This window comes from Eutrigla gurnardus, assembly GCF_963514095.1.
Source record: "Eutrigla gurnardus genome assembly, chromosome: 1".
Classification (NCBI taxonomy): Eukaryota; Metazoa; Chordata; class Actinopteri; order Perciformes; family Triglidae; genus Eutrigla; species Eutrigla gurnardus.
Window position 1 is genome coordinate 17163220 of NC_139915.1, and position 26110 is coordinate 17189329.

General features: G+C 40.7%; 1 protein-coding gene across 2 annotated transcripts in view; it reads left to right on the plus strand.

Moving 5' to 3' along the window:
* The first annotated feature begins 21705 nt into the window (after positions 1–21705).
* Positions 21706–26110, plus strand: part of cdh8 (cadherin 8) — a 92572-nt gene continuing 88167 nt past the window's right edge. Inside the window, exons 1-2 of one of the 2 annotated variants that reach the window (XM_084018077.1) lie at positions 21706–21882; positions 23705–24231. In XM_084018077.1, the coding sequence (XP_083874203.1) occupies positions 23974–24231 (258 nt within the window). In that variant the 5' untranslated portion in view covers positions 21706–21882; positions 23705–23973. The remainder of the gene's footprint in view (positions 21883–23704; positions 24232–26110) is intronic. The other variant, XM_084018078.1, reaches the window with a different exon arrangement.

Below are 26110 nucleotides of genomic sequence, written 5' to 3' on the forward strand. Positions count from 1 at the left end.
CCTGGAAACAAGCATGCATTTTAAATCGCTGTCACATGGCAGCACTGCTGTTTGTGTTAAATGCAGATTGTTATTTTATATTTTAATAGACCCAACTATTTAATCATTTATGGATTTGATATACCATCTGCATGGGAGCATGAAAAGTTATCCATGTCTGTTGAGTATGTTCACTAATTTTCCAAATGATATATCCCTAATCCCCCAAAAAAAGAGTTTTACCCTGCACACCATGGTTTCAACTCTTGACTCTAAGGCTCTCTACTTTTCCGAGAGCACAGCAAGTGTTCAGTCCTACAACATCCAGTTCTAAGAAGTCCCAAAGGATTAGCCAGATTATTGAATCACGGCTTTAGATAATACCATCAGTTACAGTTTACTTCTGAGAACAGATGCAAAAAAGGGGGCAATATGGCAATGTTGTGAATGTACTAATGATAGCAGCAGACTTTTCCTCCAAATAAGCAGATGCGGTGAAGTTTGAACAGCTGTCAAACGTGATGAGCGTGACACAAGCGCCTGCAGTGGAAACTGTGGGACTTTTCTTATGATATAGCGGCCTACTCACCAACAGAACATACCAGATGACAAATCACGCTATCTGTGGAACACCTGGCACTTCTATTTGAGGGGAGAGTCGGGATGCAGAGGAATTAGACATATAGGTAAAGCACTATATATTTAATGACTTGAAGATTAATACAATTGATGATAGCAAAGCAATCAACATGCAACTTTATGTCAGCTTAGACAATGTAACATCTCCGAATAAAATCGTAAGACTATTGTACAAAATTTCTTGATTGCTCCTGAACGTGGCTCCATCAAATGTGACTCATTCACTCCTCATGTCATTGGTTGGAAGATGTGTCATGACAGCACTGTCTCTTTTAAGGGTCGCTTAACCCAAGCAGATTTTATCACTTGCCGTCCGTGGAACTGTATCTACCCATGCAGATAATTTTAGTTTTGTGCGCTGCAATATTGTCTCTGTGATTTATGTCTCCAACCCCAAAGCAGCGGAGGTGGCTGGAGTTTTGTTTGTGGTGCTCAACGCATCGGAAAATGACATATGAGAGACTCAACAATGGCGTAACCTTCTAGAAACTATATTTCAGTTACTCCGGGTGATCCACACACGACACAGTCGACAGTTTTTAGTTTGCGGCTACTTTGTTCCTGAAGAAAAAACCCTTTCACATCCATTGGGCCTTCATACTGTGTCCATATGCAACCATTTTCATTGGCAACATTATGCACATACCGGTAACCAGCTGCAGTAAAGTGAGAGGTTTTCTAAAGGCAATCTAGTGCTCGTAAACAATACTGAATAAGTGAAAAGTCTTCATAAAAATGTAATCCTGTCATGCAAAAAACTGTCTAACTACGATCACACTTCATTTTAAATGTGTGTAGCAGTGAAAAGTTGTGTGACAATAATAAAATGTGTTAGTCTGAATGACTTTTCTTTAAGATACAAAATAGGGTAAAACTAAAGCATCATGAATTAACTATTACAGAAAATATAAATAAATCCCAAACAATTGTTTCATCTATCCTACTATAGTGAATCTCTGTGCAGTGAGAATTAGATGAATTATTGATCATGAAAAAAAATATATTACTTGTTGGCAGCCTATCAATGCAGTTGTAGAATTAATGTGTATAACCCTGAGGTCATGTTGTTCTGCATGTTGCCCACATATTTTATTTCATATTCAGCTCCATGAAACTTTAAAAAACAACCCCACCGCAGCAGTGATGAACACAAATGCCTTCAGACGGATCAGCGGTGTGCTACAGCAGCTTCCTCAGTGAATCTGCAGGATGACTGGATCTCCTTCACCTCACATCCCCCACTTGACAGGATGCCACCGCTGCCTCCTTTGTGTTCTGTTACAATTACAAGATTAATGGACAGGGTGGATTAATTGTGTCTCATTTTAGCCCCCTGCCCCAACAGATGAAACAATCAGGCCAGTAAACCTGGTGGTGATTGTTGTCAACATGACTGCGGATGCAAATTAATAGATGCTCAACGGGCCATAACTTCCCAGAGAAGTCTGGGCAGGTTCAGGATGTGGAGTGGATATGCATGAGCGTTGCAGCACTAAAACAGTTTTTTGTTGGTTTTCTCCTTCACTTGCTCTCAGAGTTACGGTCACAGCATTGTGTACAGCGGACGCATCAGCTAAACGTCCCTGTATACAACCTGACTTACAAAACAACGTGTTTCCTTCCTCCACTTCAGTCATAAATCATTCTTTGATGAAGTTTCAAATGGCTTTTTAATATTATAGCACATGATAATAACAGACAGTATACATTGGGGTCCTGCATAGCAGCACCAAATGAGACCAATCTGATGGATACCCTAGAAATAAACAATATATACATGTCTTCCAATCAAAAGCATTTCCTCAAAAAGGAAATGTGCTGTGAGATACATTACTTGACAATGAACACCATCACAGAAACAATCTTATGGCATCTCCACACTCACAATGACCTTAATGTAAAGAGCTGTTGTGGATAAATGAGGTAATAAAACATCAGTGGTGCTTCAATGGCTATTTAAGGTCCTCCTTGCCATGAAGGGGATCAGAGGGCAGGGGTATTTAAAACTGCTATAATTAATATGTGTGTATTTTAATAATGGATCAAATGACTTGAGGTGACAAAACCACTCATAATTACTATTATGTGTCACAACTGAGAAAGCAGAGAAGCCTTAAGAGCCAGTGGCAGAGTCCAAAAGGTTTATTCAATAATACAGGCAGGGGTGAAAAAACCAACAAAGCCGAGAAGGGGCAGGAGAAAATCTTCAGACTGGGTAGCAGGCGGGACAGACCAGGCTGGAAACTGCTGGAAAACTAGGCATCATACACAACCTGGCAGAGAGCTGGGGCCCGTTTCACAAAGCAGGTTCAACAAACTCTGAACCTAACCCTGAACTCTGAGTTGACCAACTCTGAGATGGGCAACTCTGAGTTTTCGGTTTCAGAACAGCGGTTTTGAATTAGTTCAGTCAACTCTGAGTATGTAAACTCTGAGTTACGCGCGTGCCTGCCGACTCTACAAAGCCATTATCAATGGAGCTCCGATACTACGATTCACCACGGCAACCGGGAGAGCGTCATTAGATATTACTGAGTGTTTATGTAGAAAACGAGCTCATCCTGAGAAAGCGGAGCAGCGTAACTGCAGCAAAGTAGCGATAGTTGGCGTGGCAGACATTTACTGCCCGATCTAATGTGTATAACTGAATGAAACAGTCTATTGATCTAAAGGTAATAACTCTTTATTTTCAGACTGGCACAGTGACATTGTGGTGTAATGGTTAGCAACGCCGCCCACGCCGCAGGCGACAGTGGTTCAACTCCCGTAATTCAGCGCACTGAATGAATGACCATTTTCATTGGGTGTAATCCCCCCAGGCACAGAAAGAAAGTGGCGTCAGTTGAATATTAAGCATAAGAATATTGCGCAAATACGTTGACTAAGGCATATGATTTTAATCATATTTCAAATATTAAACAGTAAATATAAGCAGGTATTTCAACACACAAATGTACTTAAACATTTCATAAATCTCCCATTCGCCAACACGCTAGCTCCGCAAAGAATCTGGTTGCGGATTATGTCCGCGATATGAAATATTGAAAATGTCGGAGAATATTGTTTAGATAATATCTAATGTGATTGGAAGGAAAGGTAATCAAAATTGTCTCCCAACGCAAAGCTGATAGAATCACTTTTATTTCCATATCGATTAGGTTGGAAAGGATGGCACATTTTTTTCAGAGTTGGTTCAGATTCCGGAAAAAGGCGGAGACATGTAGGGAGAAACTCAGGGTTTGTTGAAGCAAACCTGCTAGCGAGCAGGTTAGGTTCACGGAGAATGTTACCCGGGTAACTGACTCAGATTTATGCTGAACTGGCTTTGTGAAACTGAAAAACCAGAGTTTCCCTCATCTCAGGGTTAACTAACTCAAGGTTTTCACTAAACCTGCTTTGTGAAACGGACCCCTGGTGAATCTGGGCTGGTATAAGAGTGAGTGGCTGATGAGGAAAATGGAGCTCAGGAGTGGAAATGGACGGGGAAGCTCAGGTGAGGAGCTGATTGCTGGGCCGATGGAGTCAGGACCTACAATCACAGGAGTGTTAGTGATCAAGCAGGGACCCGTTTCAGAAAGCAGGTTTAGTGAAAACCTTGAGTTAGTTAGATGAGGGAAACTCTGGTTTTTCAGTTTCACAAAGCCAGTTCAGCATAAATCCGAGTCAGTTACCTGGGCAACATACTCCGTGAACCTAACCTGCTCGCTGGCAGGTTTTCTTCAACAAACCCTGAGTTTCTCCCTACATGTCTCCGCCTTTTTCCGGAATCTGAACCAACTCTGAAAAAATGTCCTTTCCTTTCCTCGTCAACCTAATCGATATGGAAATAAAAGTGATTCTAGCAGCTTTGCGTCGGGAGAGAATTTTGATTACCTTTCCTACCGCACATTTTGAAACAATATTCTCCAACATTTTCAACATTTCATATCACGGACATAATCTGCGACCAGATTCTTTGCAGAGCTCTTTAGATTTTTTGCCAACGGGAGAATTATGAAATGTTTAAGGACATCTCTGTGTTGAAATAGACGCTTATATTTACTGTTGTAAATATGTGGAACATGATTAAAATCATATGCCTTAGTCTACGTACTTGCACAATATTCTTATGCTTAATTTCCAACTGAAGCCACTTTCTTTTTGTGCCTGGGGGATTACACCTATATGAAAATCATTATTTGTTTATTGCGCCACTTTGTCAACTAGAGGGAACCCCTGTCACCTGCACCATAGGCAGCGTTACTGTTCATGTCCTGCATGAAACCAACAATTTGTTGTTTGGCTATTCTGGTATTGTGTGAAATAATTGCTGGTTATGTTTGCAGCTTGTAAATAATTTCAGATTCTGAATCTACAAAGGTATCCAAATCTATTCAATTTTAAAGTGGCAGTCCGTAAGATTTAAGATGCATTGCTTCTAGCGGCCTCTTTGGTGGTAGATGGAACTGACGGCGAGCCTCTGGGACCTCATCTCCCTCACCAAACAGTGTCGACTGTCTTTCATCTGCGTGATGCCTTCCAATGTTCCACACTGAAAGGAGGTCCTTGGTTTTCCCTTGTTGACTTGCCCTTCTTCACTTTCTTGAGTTTGTTGTTTCTTTTTCTTGGGACTGGAAGTTGAATGGTCTTCTTTCTCTGCCTGTTGATCCTCCATTGTAATGAAATGTACCTGGCTGCACCGGTTTAGACTAGAGGAAGCCTGACTCAGCATTTATAAGTTACGATGGATGATTACAAGTAAATGCAGCATACTTCCGTGAGTAGCTCCATCTGGGAGACCAAGCACTGCTGACTGACGTAAAAAGCTAAAACTCATTTTACATTTTGCACGAGAATGTCGCCACAGACACGGAGATCCTATTTCTGAGCAAAGCAGCAAGTACAAGCACTTTCATTAGTGTCACACGGTCAATCACCACTGTTTTAACTCACTCTTTGATAGATATTAACTAAAAATACAATTAAATAGATGAAAATGTTACAGACCACAACTTTAAATAATAATTACATTCACACACTGGCCTTGGTTTTACCTCCAGTGAAGGATACTGTGTAACTTTCCGTTTGCTTTGGAGTCCAAAAGTATCCTTCTATGCTATCCTAATCTGTCCAGCTGCTGCCTTTGCAGTGCTGGGGAATGTCAAGGATCCTTTGAGCCATTTTGAGTTTCCAGTGATGGATATTGGCAAACAGCTTGCCTCTGTGAGTAAGGATAACCTTCCATTTGATCAATCTTGCACCCGTCTCTAAGACTATACCCTCCAATAAATCAATAGCCTAGATGTGTTTGTCCTGGTGCTTTCCATTCTTCTCAAGCCCTTTCCATACGCTTCTGTCCTGAAGTACCTTTCTTTCCTTTTGCCACTCTCGACAAGTCACCTGTGATATCTATATCCCTTTGTTATTCTTTTACATGTGATTTATAAGCTTATTTGTCTGACATGATCTGAAAGGTGTTGCAAATTGTGTCGTGTGCTAATGCGTCATGAGACAGTATTTCACAGTATTTCCCAGTTTGTCATCAAACAGTACTTCACACTTGGCTGTCTGTTTTTGGTTAATTTGATAGAGAACAAAGGGAACTTTCTGAATAAGGCAGCTAGGTATAAGCCTTGTTGGACTGTGAAAGCTGCAAGATATAGAAAACCAAACATAGGGGGAATTTTATTGAAAGTCAGGACAAGTGGCAATTTATCATATAACAATGAAGTATAGCACAGAGAACAACAGGACTTAGGGTGTTAGCATTAATATTTTTCCATTAAGATTATTCCAGCCTGGAGAAAAAACACATTTTTTCTTTTAATTTCATGTTAGAACAGAGTCATTATTTTGTAATACTCATAGGAACACATTTGTGGATGCTGCAATTAAATTTCATGAACAAAACACTTTTGGTGCGGCTGCACAATCCCTGCAGGACTGCGAGTCGCCTTCTTTCTCTTCGAAGATTCTGTGCAAGGGGGTGTTTTCTAATGACTTCAAATAATCTCACAGAGCGTCAGCCACATATACCAATTATTAATTAGAAACTTGAATTCCCTCGGAGATCTCGTCTTGGTGCAAGAAAAAAAAAGAAAAATTAGGTAGTCCCCTTAGTTACCAAGCTGCGAGCTATTTCAAGTTCATCTTCAAATGCATGGTGTACTGCCAAGTATGAAAGAGATGTATGGACGGATCCATCAAAACATCTTTAGTGAGATCATATGGCGTGTATGTATGTACACAGTGACACAGTTACATAAGCTTTTTGTACTGGCTTGTAGTTAAACATTAGCCTGCTTGTTTCTGCAGATATTTTTCTGAAATTTAAGCTTAAAATTGGATGAAAATACTGAAATTAATCTATCGTTGTAAATCATAATTAAGATAAATAATATTAATGAAATATGAATAACTATGAATTATTTTGGATACAATTATTCATAATTTAATTTAATGTAAATGTAAAATGTTGATTCTTTCTTGGACAGCATTGTCATATCATCACCTTTAAAGTTGATATGGACAAGATGTTATGTTCTTCCTCATCTTACTCCAGTATTCACTCTTCAGCTGGTTTGGTCTCGACCAACTCCTGTTATATCCATCTGGCTCTTTAGCTGCTAAATGTGCCATCATGTTCGTCTTTCTGCTGTTTGGTGCTTAAAATAAGTACACTTTTTACAGCATTCGTTCAGTATGTAAGTTATGGAACAAAAGTCAGTCAACATTGACTCGGTTTCACATGGGACATGAACGGCGGCCTCCTGTTTGAAACGTTCTTGCTCTTTGTACAACAATCATCATCAATTGCTCTGAGCCTCTAATGCAACTGGATTTACATTAAAGTTAATTTAAAGGGAGATGTTAAAGGGTGCCTCAATGCTCGTGTATCAGATAAAGCATTATAATTTATGGGTTGGGAGTGAGCATAATGTATATAAATACTGTATGTTGGTTAGAAATGCCTTAAATTTAAGGTGTATTCATATTTTTGTTTTGCTACAATGTTGTAGCCCTTGCTGAAGGTGCAACCGGGATTGAGAAACAAAACGTTGTGTTTTGCATTTTCCATATTATTTAAAGTTTGTTTGTAGTGGGAAAGAAAGTGTAACAATGGCGTATTAGGGCCACTGTAGAAAAAATAAATCATAATTTATAAATTCACAGATTTGTGACTTTGCAACATTACAGTCATCAATTTGACAAAAGAGAACAACTTACACACAGATCATCACAGATCCATCTTAGCGAAACACAACATTTCTTTCCACTGTTTTGCTGACGATGTACAAATCTATATCCCTTTAAAATCCAAGAGTAAGGATACATTGCAGCCATTGCTTGATTGCTTATCTGATATAAAAACTTGGATGGACATAAATTTTCTCAACCTTAATGAAAACAAAACTGAGATTATTATGTTTGGGCAAAATATTCAGGATTTTTCTGCTGGTTTTCTGGACCCACTTACTCCAAACTCCCGCACTCATGTCAAGAACCTTGGAGTAACACTAGATAGTGCTTTTAAATTTGACAGGCAGGTCAGCTCTGTTGTCAAAACAAGTTTCTTCCAGCTTCGACTCTTAGCCAAGATTAAGGCCTATCTTCCTCCCAAAGACCTAGAGAGAGTGATCCATGCCTTTATTTCTTCACGGCTGGATTACTGTAATTCTTTGTATGTTGGTGTCGACCAGTCGTTGCTCCGTCGCCTGCAGCTCGTGCAAAATGCTGCCGCTCGTCTTCTGACTGGAAAAAGAAAGCGCGACCACATTACACCAGTCTTGGCCTCACTACACTGGCTCCCTGTCCGCTTCAGGATTGATTTTAAACTTTTGCTATTTGTTTTTAAAGCTTTAAATGGACTGGCTCCACTATACTTATCGGAACTTTTACACTGTCACAATCCAGCCAGAGCACTGAGGTCGGCAGATCAACTGCTCCTGAAAGTCCCCAGGACCAGACTTAAAACCAGAGGGGACCGAGCCTTTGCGGCAGCTGCCCCGAGGCTCTGGAATAGCTTGCCTTGGCATATTAGATCAGCCCAGACCCTAGAGGTTTTTAAGTCCCTATTGAAGACCCACCTGTTCTCCATGGCTTTTAATTCAGGCTGAGCATGACACCCGTCCACTGTATTTTGTGTATATTTTTATTTATTTTTATTATTCTCATTGTATTGTATTGTATTGTATTTGTTTTACTGAACTGTACAGCACTTTGGTCAACCATTGGTCGTGAAAAATGTGCTCTATAAATAAAGTTTGATTTGATTTGATTTGATCACACAGCATCGGTAACTTCAGTTTTTGCATCTTCCGAAATGGCCATGCCACACTGATAAAGTGTTACTTTGGGAAAATACAATACCTGGACCGGGGCTTATCTCAGGTCAGGAGGGAGTGACAGGAGAGTTAACGTATTGAAGCAATTTAATATGCAGCGGGAAGAAAATGGCAAGAATCAGACTAATAGTGAGACATGTTGTATTAACAGCCAAAGCAATTCAGCTGTTAATGCACATTCATTGCGTACAAACACTTACAAGTGTGACATTATTAAAATGTAAATAATGCCAAGGACAACTTCACTGATATGAAGACCCTGAAATGCAGCTTCTCACTCAGAAGTTGGTTGATGAGTCAGTCAGTGAGTCCTGCGCACAACGGCTTTCTAACATCTGGTTTAGAAAGAAATTTTGCTGAAGGTTTAAAGCTACAAATGGTGGTTATTTATTGATATTGGCCGCTATAGAATCTCACACTTACTCAAAACTGCCAGGCTACTGCACAGAGACTAACTTACACTCTTACACACCCATACATCTTATACTACTGCCTGAATTGTATATACTGACTGAGGAGTATTCAAATTTATATACTCTGCACATCTGATCTGTAGTATACAGTATCCATATTATGCCTCCAGCTATTATATATAATGTATACTAGCATTTAGCGCTCTTATACCACCACTATATAATAAAATACAATTATACACATAAAATATGTATTGCTTATACTTACTGCTACTGGAACTGCTGCATATGTATGACTGTTTATACGCATCAGTTCTTCTTTCAGGGTCAATTTCCCCTCGTAACTTGCATAGTGTATTTTTAAAATGTGTTCACAGGAAACGTCACATTTTTTATTCTACTTATTAGGTTTAGAGTATGAAAATACTTGGTTAGGTTCAGTAATAAATTGCGATTTGGGATAAAATGGGTCAATTTATTACATAGTTGGAATTAAGTAAGTTACGCAAGTTACATGCCGTTATGCAATAACGTATATATTCCTGTATAATAGGTCTTTTTTTCTCTCCTTTCTCTCTCAAAAGTAATTCTAAGAACTGTTGTGGCATTATTAAGTACTCATATCGGTACTTGGTATCGGCAAGTAAAGGTAAATACTTTTACTTGTACTCGATCTGAAAAAAGTGGTATCGGGGCATCCCTAGTTCATACGTTACTCTACACTTTTTGCAGATTGTTATGTTCCTAGAAATAAAAGCCTGAAGGACTAACAAAATACTGCACAATAACACAAATATGGTTCAACTAGCAGGTCACACACTGATTCTATCAAAATGACAGATAAACAAAATAATTTGACCCAGAAACCACAAAATGAAGTGGGAGTCACTGGACAGGAGGAACGAAAGGGCAAAAACTAAAAACAGACTCAAACACAAAACTTAGAGAGCCAACTGAAGGTGTGGACCCTCTGGACACAGACCACACCCTGATCAGGGATCTGCAACTCCCTTATATAACCAGTCTGACTGATCGCTCGGTCAGTCAGCTGAGGGAGATCCTCACAGGTGCATCCTCAGCTCCTGGTCTCCTGTGATCGAGATCTTCCCAAATGGATCCATAATATAGATGCTGAACTGCATTTCGTCGTGCAAATCAGCAATGTTTTTGTTGCACTTGTGATGCTGAATAAACAATTATTTAGAATGATACTAGAATGAAGTATTATTACCTCGAGGCAGGACTTTACGTTTCAATCCAACGCATTTGCATTTGTTTTCTAAATGTGTCCCTACTTGTTTTCAGTGTGTGCCTCAGTCCGACCCTCCCCATTCAAAATGTACTAGATCCCAATCCTGGTCTACACTTGACTGGAAGAACCTTTAGCCCTTATTACCAAGAAGATTCATAAGACCCTTCCTCAACTCATCTCTCATCCCCGTTAACCAAGTGGCTAGTCTTCTTAATGAGCACTATTAAAGGTAAAGTGTCATTACCACAGCACTCTCTGTATTCATTACAACCATCAATGTCTATTGATGTCTGTCTTTATCTAATCATAGAACTCTTCCACCAGTACTTGTCTTCTTCTATTACCTCCCCCTCGCATTATGCTCGATTAATGCCTTTTTACTTATTTTTTGCCACATTCAGTGTTGCTATTGTATCCGATGCTCATTAAGCATGGCGACTGTCAGAGAGGCGGACAGAGATGGAGCGACAGCCTGATGTTATAAATAGAGCTGTGGTGCATGTACGGTTCTAATGTAAAGTGAGGGTTTCCATAAAGAATTTCCTTAAAAAAAACACTTTGCCTTTCATCAAATCAATGCATACAACACAATGTGCTGTCTAAATGAACATACAGGATGACCAAACATTCTGCAAGCACCCATGGGGACATCATACTTTAACGTGACCCTGTCAGAACAAAAGTCTATTGTCCGATGAAGATGAATAGGGGATTTAACTGTGAGCCAGACTGTGCCCATTACTGTAGTTAACTGTCTTTGTGTCCTGACAGTCCTCTGTAGGTTATGACCATCTGGTTTCACAAGTACATCATTTTGCATCACCTTTTGAACCACTCCACTTACTCACCTGTTACAAGTGCACTTTTACTGTCAAACTGAGGTTGTTCCAACCTGTGTGACACATCCTTTTATTAGCAACACAAAAAACCTATTGCTCTAGGTGTGAGTTTCCGACATGTCAGGCATGCTTGTTACAGGCATGACATAAACTTAGCTTTACTTGGTTAGGTTAAGGCAACACAACTAATAGCTAAAATTGAGTTTGCAAAAGTACCTTGTTGGGCTTTGGAAAAGATCGTGGTTTGGGTTAGAAGTAAGGTAAAATATGTTGACTTAACAAAAGGACACAGACAGCAGATAAAAGTCTGTTTGTTTGACCCAAACATCCACCCGACCTCCTCTTCTCAGTCGGAAACTGATGTCGATGTTTACATTGGAGTTAGGTGAAAGCCCAGTGCATCTAAAACAGACACTAAAGGGTGTCTTGGTACGTCTGCATCAGATACCATGGATATAGTTGAGAGTGGGAACAGGTTATAACATACACACTGGTGTGTGTGGGTGGGGGAACATATTCCTCCCTCAGGTCTGGCACCCCCTGGGGAAAAAGAACATGTATTCACCATCTATGTTCACATTAGCAGTTAAAGGACCAATGTGTAGGATTTTGAGGGATATATTATGATAAAGGAATGATATTCATGATTGAATCATTTCTATTATTAATAATTAGGAATGAGCTGTGAGTTATATGAGTTATTATTAGTTATATAATGAGTTATATTTACATCTGGAGTGTTGCACATCTCTACAGTAAACAGACAAACCAAACACCGGCCCAACATTTTTTGGGGTATTTTTACAAAATGTTTGCTCTGGAACACTCTTCTGAAACTTTGGTAAAGTCATCTGACCTCCGTTGCTCCGAGAGATGTAAGGATATTCTCTGAATGAGGCCAACGGCGTTACCACAGTTTTGTATTTTGCGGCTCAAGTTACCACAGTGTGTGTTACCTCAGTTACTGTTCTCTCTTGGAAAGCAAGGAGTAAGCAGAGGGGTATTCAGTTGGTTGCAATCTACAGTTTTTATTGGTTTGAATCATTTAGGATGTTACAAAGGCATGAAGTTCTATTCAAAAAGCTTGTTATATTTTAGGTGAATTATCAGGTCAAAATAACGTCTCACAGCTATGCTCAAAGTAAAAGTCCAATTCTAGCCTGGCTTCCCCAAACTCCCCATGCACACTTTAGACAGCTTTTAGTTTAAAGCAGCTGGTTTCTGTTGTCACCTGAAAAGCCAAATATCATGTGAATATTGTTCATTACTTAGTTCAGTTAATAAATGCTTCAGATTCAACATCTGCTGGTCAACCTTGTTCTACTAGTAGAACTATGCACTGCCATCTTGAAACAGCAGATAAACATGTTCTCATGCCATGTGAGTTCATTTATGTGGGGACTCCTGCCACATAGCATCATTTCTGAGGCCCTGGATTCTTGTTCTTCAACCTTGGACACTCATTTTTCCCAACATCCCCTAAGCGTCTTATTACATGCATTCCCTAATGAAGCAGGAATGGAATCGCTGTTTGTTATATCAGCGGGGGTCTGAGGACTGTCCTGTATAATTGGGAAGTAAGTGGAGTAGATATGTGAAAGTGAATTAATAAGCCCAATGTAATTAATGAGGACCAATGATTCGACCGATGATAATTAAATCTGCCATGTTTTTTAATTTGCATGATTAAGATGTTAGTTAACGTTATGTTGTAGCCACACGTTACAGGTTGTTCATTCTCAAAATGTCAACATATCAGAATTCTCACACTACACTTAATTATCTTCAGGAGCTTTAAAACTATCAGCTAAATCAATTAACTTTAATCTGCAAGCAATTAAGGTGTGACTTTTAGGAACGCTAACGCGCCACATGTTGTACTCGTATCTCAGCCGGCTCGAACACAGACGTCACCCGAAATCTCTCAGCGACTCCAAGCATGGGGTTTTTTGTTGTGCACTTTGCATATTTCCCGATTATTCAACGTGTTTAACCCTCATTCGATCTACATATTTAACATACAACTGCTGACTTACGGCTGCTCATAACAACATTAGTTAGGTAATTAATGTCACCTGAAGAAGAGAAAAAAATTATTATTTTAGGAATGTTACATTGAATTTTAACGGATCATGGAATTTCATATCGGACAAATTGTGAAAAAGTTAAGTCATGAACCCAAGGACCAGTCTCCTGGTTGAAAGTCCTGTGAAGGTCTTTGCTTTATACTACAGTAACACTCTCCCGGGGAGTGTCCTAACCATATCCTATTATCCCGCGTCTACATTTAGGTCATTTTGCGTCTAATGACTACGTGGACAGGTTTACATTGTATGAGACACGCCTGGCTTTCAAGTAGCTACAGATGCTAAACGGCGGCTGGTGCTTCCATATCAGACGCTGAGGGGTCGTGAGGTTGGAAGGATGTTGGTCGTTAGGATAGACTGAAACTGATCTTCGCTATAAGCCCCTCCCCATGTTGATACGCCATCAAGCTGTTTGAGCTACCAAGGAGCCCACACTGTCACTAATTACACTCCCTGAATACACAGTCTAGTTTTTCTTTACAAAGAGAAGCCGGCAAAAGGGTTTATAATGTGCACCTGAAGGAATCTATGAAGCCACAAATGAAATCTACAGAGAACAGTTTAAAAGTGAACCCGCAATATCACCTGGTGAGACAATGAAAAGGTACATCATTATTTATATATTTATGCTTTATTCATGGTTATAGTCATTAAAAAGTAAAAGCAGAATGACACAGACAATGATGTGCCTATCTACTCCACTAATGTTAGCTCCATGCTATGTTTTAGAAAACACTTTTCACCCCTCCTCAGGACAGACTGGTTCTAATTGTACCTGCATAGACCTCGCTCTGTAGACCCTGAGTGGGTTACAATAGAATAGAAGTAAGGGTTTGCAGGGATCACAGTTGGTAGGATTCTGATTTTTTTTCTCTGACCAAACTCTGATTTCATCCCATGCTTTATGATTCAAAAGAGGTCAGGATTAATATGCATATTTCAAAATGTTAAGCAATTTGCACTTCCAAAACATTTATAAACCTGCCTGAAATCAGTGACAGACCATTTGAAGGAGCCAAATGGAAGGGACTGGCCTGGGTCCTCAATTATGCTATTCATATTATACTTTAAAATGGAGAGGAGAACACTTGACAATGAAGAACAATGAGTATCTCCAAGCCTTTCATGTCGGCCAGCCACATGCCTGAGCGGAGCACTTTTACTGATATTCTTTTCCAATGGTTCAATGACCAAGGCTCTGGGGACAAGGTGAAGAGGAAGAAGTTTTTTTGGTCTTCAGATAACATGGAAATTAAAGTATTGTGTCAAAATTAGGTTTGCACATGACAGCAACAATGTTCACTCATAAGTTACTTAATGTAATATGACTTTGACTGAGATATTCTGCTTTTATCTGATAGTAAACTGTTTGTGTAAAATCATATCATGGTTGTCAGGCTGTTCTTTTGTGTTGTCGTTATGCCGTGTTTGGATACGCCTATTTGTTCTTATGTTTCAGTCTCCTCTGAGGATAGTGGGGGTCGCCAGTCTCTCGCACTGTTATTTTGGGGGTCGCGGGCTGAAACGTTTGGGAACCCCTGGTTTAGGCAACTAAATGTTAGGGACATATTGAGGTCATGCTTGAGCTGCATGGATTATTTGATTTACTGATGAATCCATTGACAGAAAGCTAATCGGCAACAAATGTGGTAATTGATTTATTGTTTCAGTCATTTTTCTCACAAAATATATTACACATTTCCTGGTTTGAAATAGTACTCTGGGAGTAATATTTCTCACAAATATATCACAGATTTCCTGGTTTGAATTAGTAATTAGTAATAAGGAGTAATTGTGTCTTTTTTATATCATTGCAAACTGAATATATTGGACTGTTGGTCAAACAGAACCTGATTTATTAATATATCACCTTGGGCTGTGGGAATGGTAATTTTTTTGTAAGATAAAGTAATTCTTACTACTGAATAAAAGGAGTAACAGAATGATCACTACTGAAAATAATTGTGAGGTGTCGTGTCGCTGTAATTCATGTTTTTTTAAAACAACAAAGAGCTTTTCAGTTCAAAAACATTTGTATTTGGATCTAGTGCTGTAGTGCAATCAGTGACTCACTAATATCTGCTGGAGCCGAATTATGTTGCCTTAAAAATAATTAACAGCATTTTCACTTCAACCTCAGATTAAGGAAAAGACGTCGGTGTAATGAGAACAGCAACAGAGATATATGGCTGATACACTGTGGAGTTGTAGCCAAACTCCTTCCTGGCTTAAATAAGAGCATCCTGCATTTCAATCATCAAATTTTGTTTCAGCTGGTGGGAAGATAAGAAAGGGTGTCCCAACTCATCAAACACCAAGACTTGGTCAGTGACCCGACGCTTCAAACTATGATGCTCTTCATATCATGAACAATTTGTTCAAAGTGTCTTTTTCAAAAAGAAAGTGTTCCTGGGAACAGTTTCAGCTTGTGACATGCACACAGTCTCATTGCAAAATTAATGTAGGTTAGTTTCATTTTAAAGGACACTTACACAACAAATCTACAGCACAGGTTTACAAGAAGATCAAGGTTTTGGTTAAAATAAGTGTCTTTGTAATGTAAAATGACAACTTGTTATGCAACTGGCATTAGTTAATTATGTAAGTCACAAAATAGACTGTCTAAAAGTGGACACAGTCACTATGAAGTCAACCCTGGGTTTGTGGATTATGATTTTGAAGCCTTGAGTTTGCCATTTTGGCTGTTGCCATCAAGAGTTTTGGTCGTAGCCATCTTCTTTCTTTTTTTCTTGTTACCAGAAGTGACACTAGTTAAATGATAAACAGCAAGTGGACCTGCATTTCTATAGCGCCTTTCTTGTCTTTTCGGCCAGTCAACGCACTTTACATTACATCTCAACATTCACCCATTCAGATACACATTCCAATACTGAAGGCAGAGGATGCCATCCAAAGTGCCAAAGCATCCCCTGCTTTCTGGTCTGTTGGACTCTAAATGGACCATAATGTACTGATGAACATCATGCTAGATTGAAGAAGACTTGAAACTAGAGATTGAGACAATAAACTCATGTTTACAATTTTCACTGAGATAATACATCAAGAGAGAAACTTAGATACTTTTATCGAATCAGACTTATTTTTGAACCACAGTATATTAGATAGAATGCATGTTGAAAGTACTTCCTCATTGGCTTCACTTTTCAGACCCCTCAGGCATGAACAGCAGTCTCCTGGCTTTTGGGTTTTTTTTACCCATTCAACTGGGAACCAAAAAATGGTCTCTGGGTTTCTGAGAAGGGTCATATTTGCATGACCACAAGGGGTCACTGGTAAAAAGAAAACGTTGTTTTTCTCATTATGACAGTTTTCCCTTGAAGGCACCTTTCCAAAGAGGAAACTATTTCAGAGCATTTGCCATGGATGAGCTTGGCCAGCCAGCTGTCAAGATGAGGGTTGTGGTGACACAGCAGGGGATGAGGTGTCCTTTAATGACTGCCTTAAAGGAAAAGTAAAGCAAAGTAAAGAAGGAACACAGAGCTAAAAGCATAGTTTGCCATTGCTGGTAATCTCAACCCCAGGCGGGATGCTGTTTCAATGAAGACTCATCAAAATGAGTGATAGGTGTTGAGTCAGAGACTTGGCCAGCGGTGGAGATGAGGTTATTCACAAAAATGTATCATCAATGACATTTACACCGACTTTAACAGGCTCTTATATTTGCAACTGAGATTACGCTGGTGTGAATACCCATAGCAGTGGGAAAGCTTGAGCTCTAAGTGATTGGTCACTGAACAAATAACATAAAAGAAAACCTAAATCAAACAGCACCATCTCCATATGGTAACTGGGCCTTTGTGGTGGTGACGCGTGCAGAGTTTCAGATGTGCGAGTCAGTGGCGCACACTGCAACGGCTCTGTGATTAATACTGCTGACAAAGCGGTAACTAATGATCGATTGAGGATGCTTGGATTCTAAAGACCATTTCCCCTTCACTTACTTTGCCTTTTTTCAAAGCCATCTGATATTTTGATCACTGTCAGGGGCCATGTCAGTAGAATGAATCATTAATTCAAAGCTGGAACGTCTCAATTGCACAGAACTCCAATCACAGAAGAGATTTTAAATAATTATTTTAGATGTACCTGATGCCAATAGAGCTTTAACCTGATGACCTGGGAAACCCTGGGAAGAGGAAGTGGATGGTCTCAACCCTCCAGCTTCTTTTAAAGCTGTAATGTGAGATTTCTCTTTAACAATAAAATGGTACCAGACTAATTAGCTAACCTCACTACTGGGCAGGGACCTACTGTGGGTTGCAGAGCACCACCTAGTGGGCCACAGAGGTAATGCACAATTATTTGAATATCTGATTTATTTATTTTTTTTGCATTTTTCTGATTTGAATAACTAAATTTGCTGAAGAATTCTAAAACTAAAATGTGTATTTCAATGTCCAGTTACATTTGAATGTTACCAAGGCAATGATGGCTGGCAGACATCTCCGCTTGGACAACGCGAGCACTTCGCTCCTCTACCTCAGCTGGCCAGCTGGTACCACCATCGCTGAAATCAAACAAATGTCGCTCAGCAAAGTACCGATTCTTCTCTGTTCTGGCGTCTCAGTGGTGGAACGAACTCCCGACCAATGTCAGGACAGCAGAGTCACTTGCCATCTTCCGAAAAAGGCTCACGACTCACCTGTTCAGACTTCACCTCGACTCTGCATAACCCACTAACATCTAGTGATGTCCAAATGAAGCTTCGTGAAGCATTTTCTTTATTTTCTGAGCCCAATAGATGGCGCTCTCTGTTCAACAAAGGGTTGAAAGCAATGGAAATATAGTAGCCTTCAACCCTTTGTTGAACAGAGAGCGCCATCTATTGGGCTCAGAAAATAAAGAAAATGCTTCACAAAGCTTAATTTGGACATCACTACCTAACACTTGTTTCTATTTTTTCGCTTTTACTTTATTGGCGATGATATGTTGTGGTTTCTCTCTTTTGAGATGTACTTATTGTATGTCGCTTTGGACAAAAGTGTCTGCTAAATGCCCTAAATGTAAATGTAATGATGGCACATCAGATAGAGACAAAGGTGTTTCGCAACTGTTAGCTAGCTAACGTTGCCTCGCATGCAGTGAAAAAAACACCCTGATTGGTTCATCAAAAGAAGAAGTGATATGGAAGCAAACCCGGCCCCAGTAAAAGTGTTTAGTGAAAAAAAAAACACATATTTTTTCTATAATATTTTGACAACCAGAAGTGAGCTTTGAAAAGTAACTAAAACTCTACCCTGGGAATAGAAAATAGAGCATATAGAACATGAAAACATATCAACATGGATGGGCTGGGAGGATGTGTCAAGGTATGCCCTATTATCTTGTGATAGCAATGTTCTTTCCTACAACGTGACACGAGAATGTAGCTGAAGCATTAAGTTGTTGTATTTTACACATTTAGCAGCTGGCTAGTTAGCTAGCTAGCTTGCTAATCCTTGCTGATTTCATGCTACAGGTACAGAACATTAAGCATCACAGGGACTGCTGAGCTGGCTCGACATAACCTTAATATGTTGCTGACTGCACTGTTTTTAACGGTTTGTGATCACCTTTACCATTTAAATTAGCTAACGCTAATGCTGCACAATTGCTTGCACTAATGCTCATTGCTAGTGCTAATCACTCGCATTCTGAGTATTGTTATGATCAGTTAGGTAAGTGATGTTAAGGGCTTTTAATAGTGAGACCTTTAATGCAGCAGAAATGTTTGTGTAGCCTTCTGCAGATCTGTGCCTGAACACAATCCTGTCTCTGAGCTCTGAAGCAGTTCCTCACGGCTTGGTTTGTGCTCTAATGTGCATTGTCAGCTGTGAGACCTTATATAGACAGGTGTGTGCCTTCCTAAATCATGTCCAATCAATTGAATTGCTCTCCAATCAAGGTGGAGAAACCTCTCAACGATGATCAAGAGAAATGGGACGCACCTGAACTACATTCCAAGTGGCATAGCAAAGGTTTTTCCAATGTGTTTTTATCATTTTTAATAAATCAGCAAAAATTCTAAAATTCAGTTACCGCTTTGTTGCAAATACTTTGCACTGAAATGTCAACATTAGAGTATGAATGAATCAACAACACTATTAAATACACATATAGATTGGATTTAGCTGAAAAGTGGTTTCGGGTTTTAGTTACTCTTTAAGATACAAAAGGTTTAGAACCGCTGAGAGGCATGACACGGCTCCAGTCAGAATGTGTCCACTTCATAGCCCTACTTATGGAAACTAATGCGCTGTAATTTGCATAAATCCTACAAAATCAATTTGTAATTGATTATGAGAAAATACTAAAACAGACATTCACCCAGGAGACCACTGTTCATCTCGCTTGTGAAATTAGAAACATGACATCCCTACTGAGTCAATATTACCTCGTACTTATTTTAACCTGGAACATTTTTTCCTGTGACTAAGGACGTTTATTTTGAAAAGACAGTATGCATGTAACAAATCACAGCACGAGATATGACTTAAGATCCATCTTATGTGGATACGTTGCAATGCCCGTAATAAATACTAAAAAATATCTCAAATGTGTTTCTCATGCAATTTCTCTAAATAATTACAGAAAAAGAATATACAAAATAGTTACATGAGGATTGGTTAAGTTTAAGCAAGTGAAAATATTTGATTATTATAGGGAAAGCAAGAAAAGAGCTTACCTTCTAGAGAATGTGCCACGAATAGCATTAATGTGTAATATTTTTTATTGTTGTAGTAAGCATGAATTAGGGCTTGTGCTTTGACACTTTTACTGTTGTATTAGGCACTGCGCGAGGGTGAGATTAGACTGCATCGTAAAAATAATTACAACACCACAACAGGTTCATCTATCGCCATGGGCCACCTAATTTATTTTTTAGCTGTTTATTAACTTAAACATTTCCAGTAATTTCAAATGAAGAGCTCCCCAGAGTTGTTCTTTTCTATATCTTTAACTCTATCCGCACACACTCGATATGTGTCCGTCAATGAAATCTTCACCCATATCGAGCAAGAGAAACATGGCTCAACATTTACAGCCTCATGCATTATGCAGCAGCAGCTTTTAAAAAGAGATGATTGGAGAATTCCCATCTGAAACGCAGCTGCAACATCAAAGTATGGAGTGGGAAGGAAATTAAACGCTACAGAAATAAATAATGGTAGACTTGATGTCTTTACTAATTGGGATCTCTGGCACTTCGGGTCAAAAAGGCCTCCAGCCGGGCGAGGCCTAAGTGGGACTGCTCCTTGAGTTAAAGGTGGAGCGCAGAACAATAACACATATCACTCTTTTGACTCACTTGAATATGCACGCGCGCACTTCGGCACGCGGCTGGGGTGGTGCGCACGTGACGCCGTCGTTGTGTGTCAGACACTATACAGACCATCCTGAATGAAGGCTGCTCCCGCAAGGCCTTCTCGGCTGCTGCCACGTGGGCAGACGAACACTAGAGGGCGCTCTCCTTGGACCGGCAGCGTGGGCCTCCTGTCACTCAAACACACCGTGCAATGACGAGCGTGACCTTTCCACTAATAACACATGTGTCCTCCTTGTCTTTTAGTAATGTGTTTTTCCCCTCTCTTCTTCTTCTTCTTCTTCTTCTTCTTCTTCTTCTTCTTCTTCTTCTTCTTCTTCTTTTGTACGTTCATGTGCCAATAACACAATATCAACTTAAACCACAGAAGTGTCACTTTAAGGGAAATGCACTAAACCGAAATTACTTAGAGTAGTAACAGTTTTACTTTCTTCAGCCGTTCATAGCTTAAGCCTCTGAAACGGCAGTGTAAATGAGCAGCCTCGGCCTGTTTCAATTCACTCACAACCGAGAGGAGTGAGGGTCAACTCATGCGTCACTGCCTCGAGGAAAGACAAGACTTTAGTCTATCGAATATATAATATAGGAATGGAGCCCGGTAATGAGAGGACTTTACCTGCGTGCACCTATGTGATATGTGCAGCTACGGTATGGCTGGCAATCTGAGACTCTTACCGTCGCGCGTCAGCGTCTGGGCAGAGAGGCATGCATTCATTTGTGCGCCTGTTGACCCGGCTCCTCATCAACCCAATGAGCGCCGTGGAGGGGAGGCTCTCTTCGCCGCCGTACATCTCTCCTCCATCTCCTCCTCACTTTTCCAGTCGGCCAGCAAGCCCGTCGGAGCTCCTAACTGCAAGCCCGACACTGCCACTCCGCCTCGACTAACTGCAGGAAGGATTTCTAGCCTCTCCGCGTTTTGTTCATTTCCCCTCCGCCTCGAATGAAAAGCATTGGACTTTTCTTTTGCGTATTTTGAAGGAAACGGCGAAATGATGCAGCAGCGGGAAAGGATGCAAGTCTCACTAGTAAGTATATCCGCCACCGTGATAGGCTGTATAAAACCTAACAGGTATTTTCCATTGGTGTTTAGTGGAGGGGGTTTAACAGGACTTCTCCTTAGCGGGGATGCGGTGCATTTCCCCCCCGGCACGGAGCAACACAGCAAGTCACAAAAAAGGTCTGCAACTTGCGCTATCTTCTTTATTCCCGTCTCCCTCGCCTCCGCCGCGGCGTAAGTCGCCTCTGTGTGGTTTCTTTGCCGTTCATCGGACTGCTCGTGCGCTCCGGTGGCACATTTGGTGCACGGAGAGACTGGCTGATTGGAAGCAATGTCTCCGCGAAAGGTAAAACTTCAGACAGAAAGCGCTTTTTGGGGGGTAATGTGGGTACGTGCTGCAGAGGCGTTTAGGACAAGTCGTTCAAACTTTGCGCTTTTATTCCTCCGCCGAGTGACGAGAAATAGAAAAATGTCCTTCTGTGGACGGAGCACCTTGGACAGCTCCTCCGCCGCTGAGCGCTCGCTTTGCGGCTGCTTTCTGGCGGGGAGCTGTCCTACCCCCGTGGTGCTGAAACCGCCTGCTTAGTCACGCACCACGGCGACTTATAATGCACTAAAAAGAGGAAAAAACACAATTTCACTTCAGCTGTTCATAGTTACATTTTACACGTTTTAACATTTTTTTTATTTTTACCACGTTTATATTCTCTATATATTCAATTCTTATATTCTCCTAGTTTAAAATGAATTTGCTTCGGTGCTATAGTGCCCTGTGAGAATGTCACAGGAACTCGGATCACTCCACACTTTGTGATTTTGCCGCTTATTGTCCACGGAGCTGCATTCCTGGAAGCACACAGCGTATGACCACGGCGACACAGCGCTGGAGTAAAAGTTACCCGAACTAACGGTGACATCCGGGGGCTGTGACCGCGTCAGATTTAGCCCAGGAAAACTCAACGCCAAGCCTGTGCGGAACCCCCTCTCCTCTGGGTTTGCGTTCTGGTGAAAGATGCGACTGAGCTCTTTAAATGGACGTTACAATCCTTTTTTATTAAAGGGCAAAATGTACACCAGGGTACAACTATTCTCAGTGCTCAGTTGTGTCACTCTGTTGTATTTTATTTGGTTATTTCTTTGTCATTTTATTACAGTCTTTCCGTGTTAAAAACAAAGTTTGCTGACTAGAAAAAGCAGTTTTGCTGTCTTATCCTATATTTGATAGAATGAATACACATATTCTCTAAATACCTTCACAATCATCTCATCTGCCTCACCATGATATCAGCGAGCTGCATCGATGTTGACATCGCAGCGCTCACCTGCAGCTGCCTCCTTTATCTAGAGCTTCCACTACAGCGTGCATGAACCAATGTTTAAAGAATTTGATTGCAGACTATAACAATCCAAGCGAAATGTATTGTGAAAGCATTAATCATAAGAAACATGTAATTGCTCAAAATCTTTTCAGGATAATCCCCAGAACAGGAGATTAAAGCAAAGCAATCTGATGTTGTGGGCTGAATAGCCTCGGAGTACAGACATACCCATTTGTTGTTCAATTGTCGCAGCGTAATATGAAAACAAGATTGGGATAAAGGGCCATGACTGCTACGGAGAGATCATAATGACGAACTGACATCTTGACTTAAAAATGAGAATTTTCTCCCTGTTTAAAAAAAAAAAGTTTTTCTTTGTTCTTTCATTCTGTCTGTCTTGTGTGAGTTGATTAATTGTTGATTAGACTTCACTTTTCTTTGTCCTTCCCACCTCCACCTCCACCTCCACCTGACAACTCCACACAACACAAAAGAACACGCTAACAATCCACTGTGATTGCTCCTTTATAGGTCTCCCCCTCGGAATAACGCCAAATGGATGCAGCGCTGCGCTCCTCATCCCCTCACCAACTGCTATGGAGGCATGCCAAGCCATGCAAGTGACCTTTATCACACCATGAATGCAAGTGCTGCCGTTCAAAGAGGACACAAGTAACCTTTTGTTATCTAAGAAGGAGCTGTTGATCTGACGAGAAGGGCTGGAAAGCAGAGGCAGAGAGAGAGAGAGAGAGAGACGCGTCTCGTAAAACAAACAAACAGACAATACACACAACGACAGGATGCCAAAGCGGTCCGAGGAGATGCTGGTGAATCTGTGGATGTCCTTGCTGCTGCTGTGGATTACTTGTGTTCCTTGCGTGTCTATGACTCCTATCATAGGCCAGTCCAAAAGTACACAAACCGGTGGGTCCACTGCGGTGGCAAGCGTTCCTGGCGAAGGACAAAGATTACTGAGCCGCGCCAAGAGAGGATGGGTTTGGAATCAAATGTTTGTGCTGGAGGAATTTTCTGGACCCGATCCAATTCTAGTTGGCAGGGTGAGTGCTGCGATTGTCAGCGTTATATTAAGCTTGCTTATCGTGTGGAAACATTAATTTGGCCATTTCAATGCTCCCTCCATTTTTTTCTTCCGATGGGCAGTGTGGGGTATTTTGGTTGTCAAGGGGAAGCAGAGATATGGGCCAAGAGAGAGGGACGCGTCAGTTGGTGAGGGTTGTGTGTGTGTGTGTGTGGGGGGGGGGGGGGGGGGGGGCTGTCATTCTCAAAATGCTTTGGAAATAATTAATAATAAACTCATTGAATAATGGTGGCCACATTCTCTGCTATATTGAATGTCCTAGAAATGCGAGAAAGTGTGCAGCAGATTTTTATGTTGCTTTTTTTTTTTAAACAAAACTATTATTTCCTACACATAATTCAGATGCATGAGAAAAAAAATCCTCATTTGTTACATTTCAATCCCAAATGACAAGATAACACAGGAGATGGTCATTAAGGCTACGGTTAGTTTTTCTATCGTGGCTCTATAATGAGCAAAACTGCGGGCTTATCCTGCGGCTAAGGGACACCTGCTCCCTGGCCTGTGTGGAAGAGTCAGGCAGGTTTCAGGGGAGGGGAAGGCTACTGGCCAGGCAGGCCAAAGCAGCTTGTTCACAGCTCATTGCTGGGACTCACCTGGGGAGAGTCAGCCTGGCTGCCACGCTCACTTCCCTCCCCCGGAATATCACCCAGCCGCTCTGGCACGGCCAGGAATACAGGCCATCAAGCGTATTTGATCTTGTGCAGTAATAGCTTTTGTAAACAGTGTCGTGCTGCCTAATTGGTGGGTATGCCTCTTTTGTTTATCACATATTAACATTGTAATATTTTATTTCTCAACCTCTCAGTCATGGCACCTGACAAGAGTGAAGCATAAAGCTGCACGGGAAAAAAATATACCTATATAGTAAATACTTTTAATTTCTCTTTCTCTTGTTTTTCTTCTTCTTTCCCAAGCACTGTCATATGGCTGCATCAATTAAACATTTGCGACCATGTGGGATTTGCACCTGTGTTTTCTAAATACCATATGAACACAAAAATGCTGTTAAGCGACGCATTAATTTTTCAAGCGAGTCAATTAGGCAGCCTCTGCTGGATTCGACAAGGGCTGCTCATCAGAATGTAGAAACAAACAAGCACTCAGCGGGCCGCGGTGACTGTACGTATGCAAGCTCCCAATTTAAATGTTTCATCTCACCCGCCAGATATTAAAGACCTGACATATCACTCCTGTTTATATATTTGAAGATATTTTATTTTATTATATATGTATGTATATATATATATATATATATATATATAAACTTTTAGTTGTGATCCGTAATTCCAAGCTCACACTCACTAGGAATGCAATGCTGTGTGCCGAGTGTGAAATCCTCTTCGGATTGTCATCAGGGGATTGGTGGTACAAAATCAAGTGTGCATGAAGGACGCTTTCTCTCAAGGCCTTCGTTAATGCTTTGCAACAAACCGGACTGTCGGATAGGTTAGTCATATGTATAAGCATCTTCCTGTTGAAGGACATTCAAGGATGGTGAGCAGGCAGGGTGTATCAGTATGTGTGTGTGTGTGTGTGTGTGTGTGTGTGTGTGTGTGTGTGTGTGTGTGTGTGGGGGGGGGGGGGGGCGCTCTGGTTGAAGAAGAACTCTGCTTGCCTTTTTCCGAGGTGATGATGATGATGGGTTGCGTTCACTGCAAGGTTAAGTGCTCATGACTATGCCTGGCAGAGCTAAGATAAGTCCTATGTTATACCAAGATGGCACTGTATTGGTTTAAGGCTATAAATCTCTCTCCCTCTTAGTCCCTTTTCTTTCCCATTCCCTGTGTTTCTCACGCTTAATTAAAAAATGAATCAAATGAGTGGGAGGTGTGATT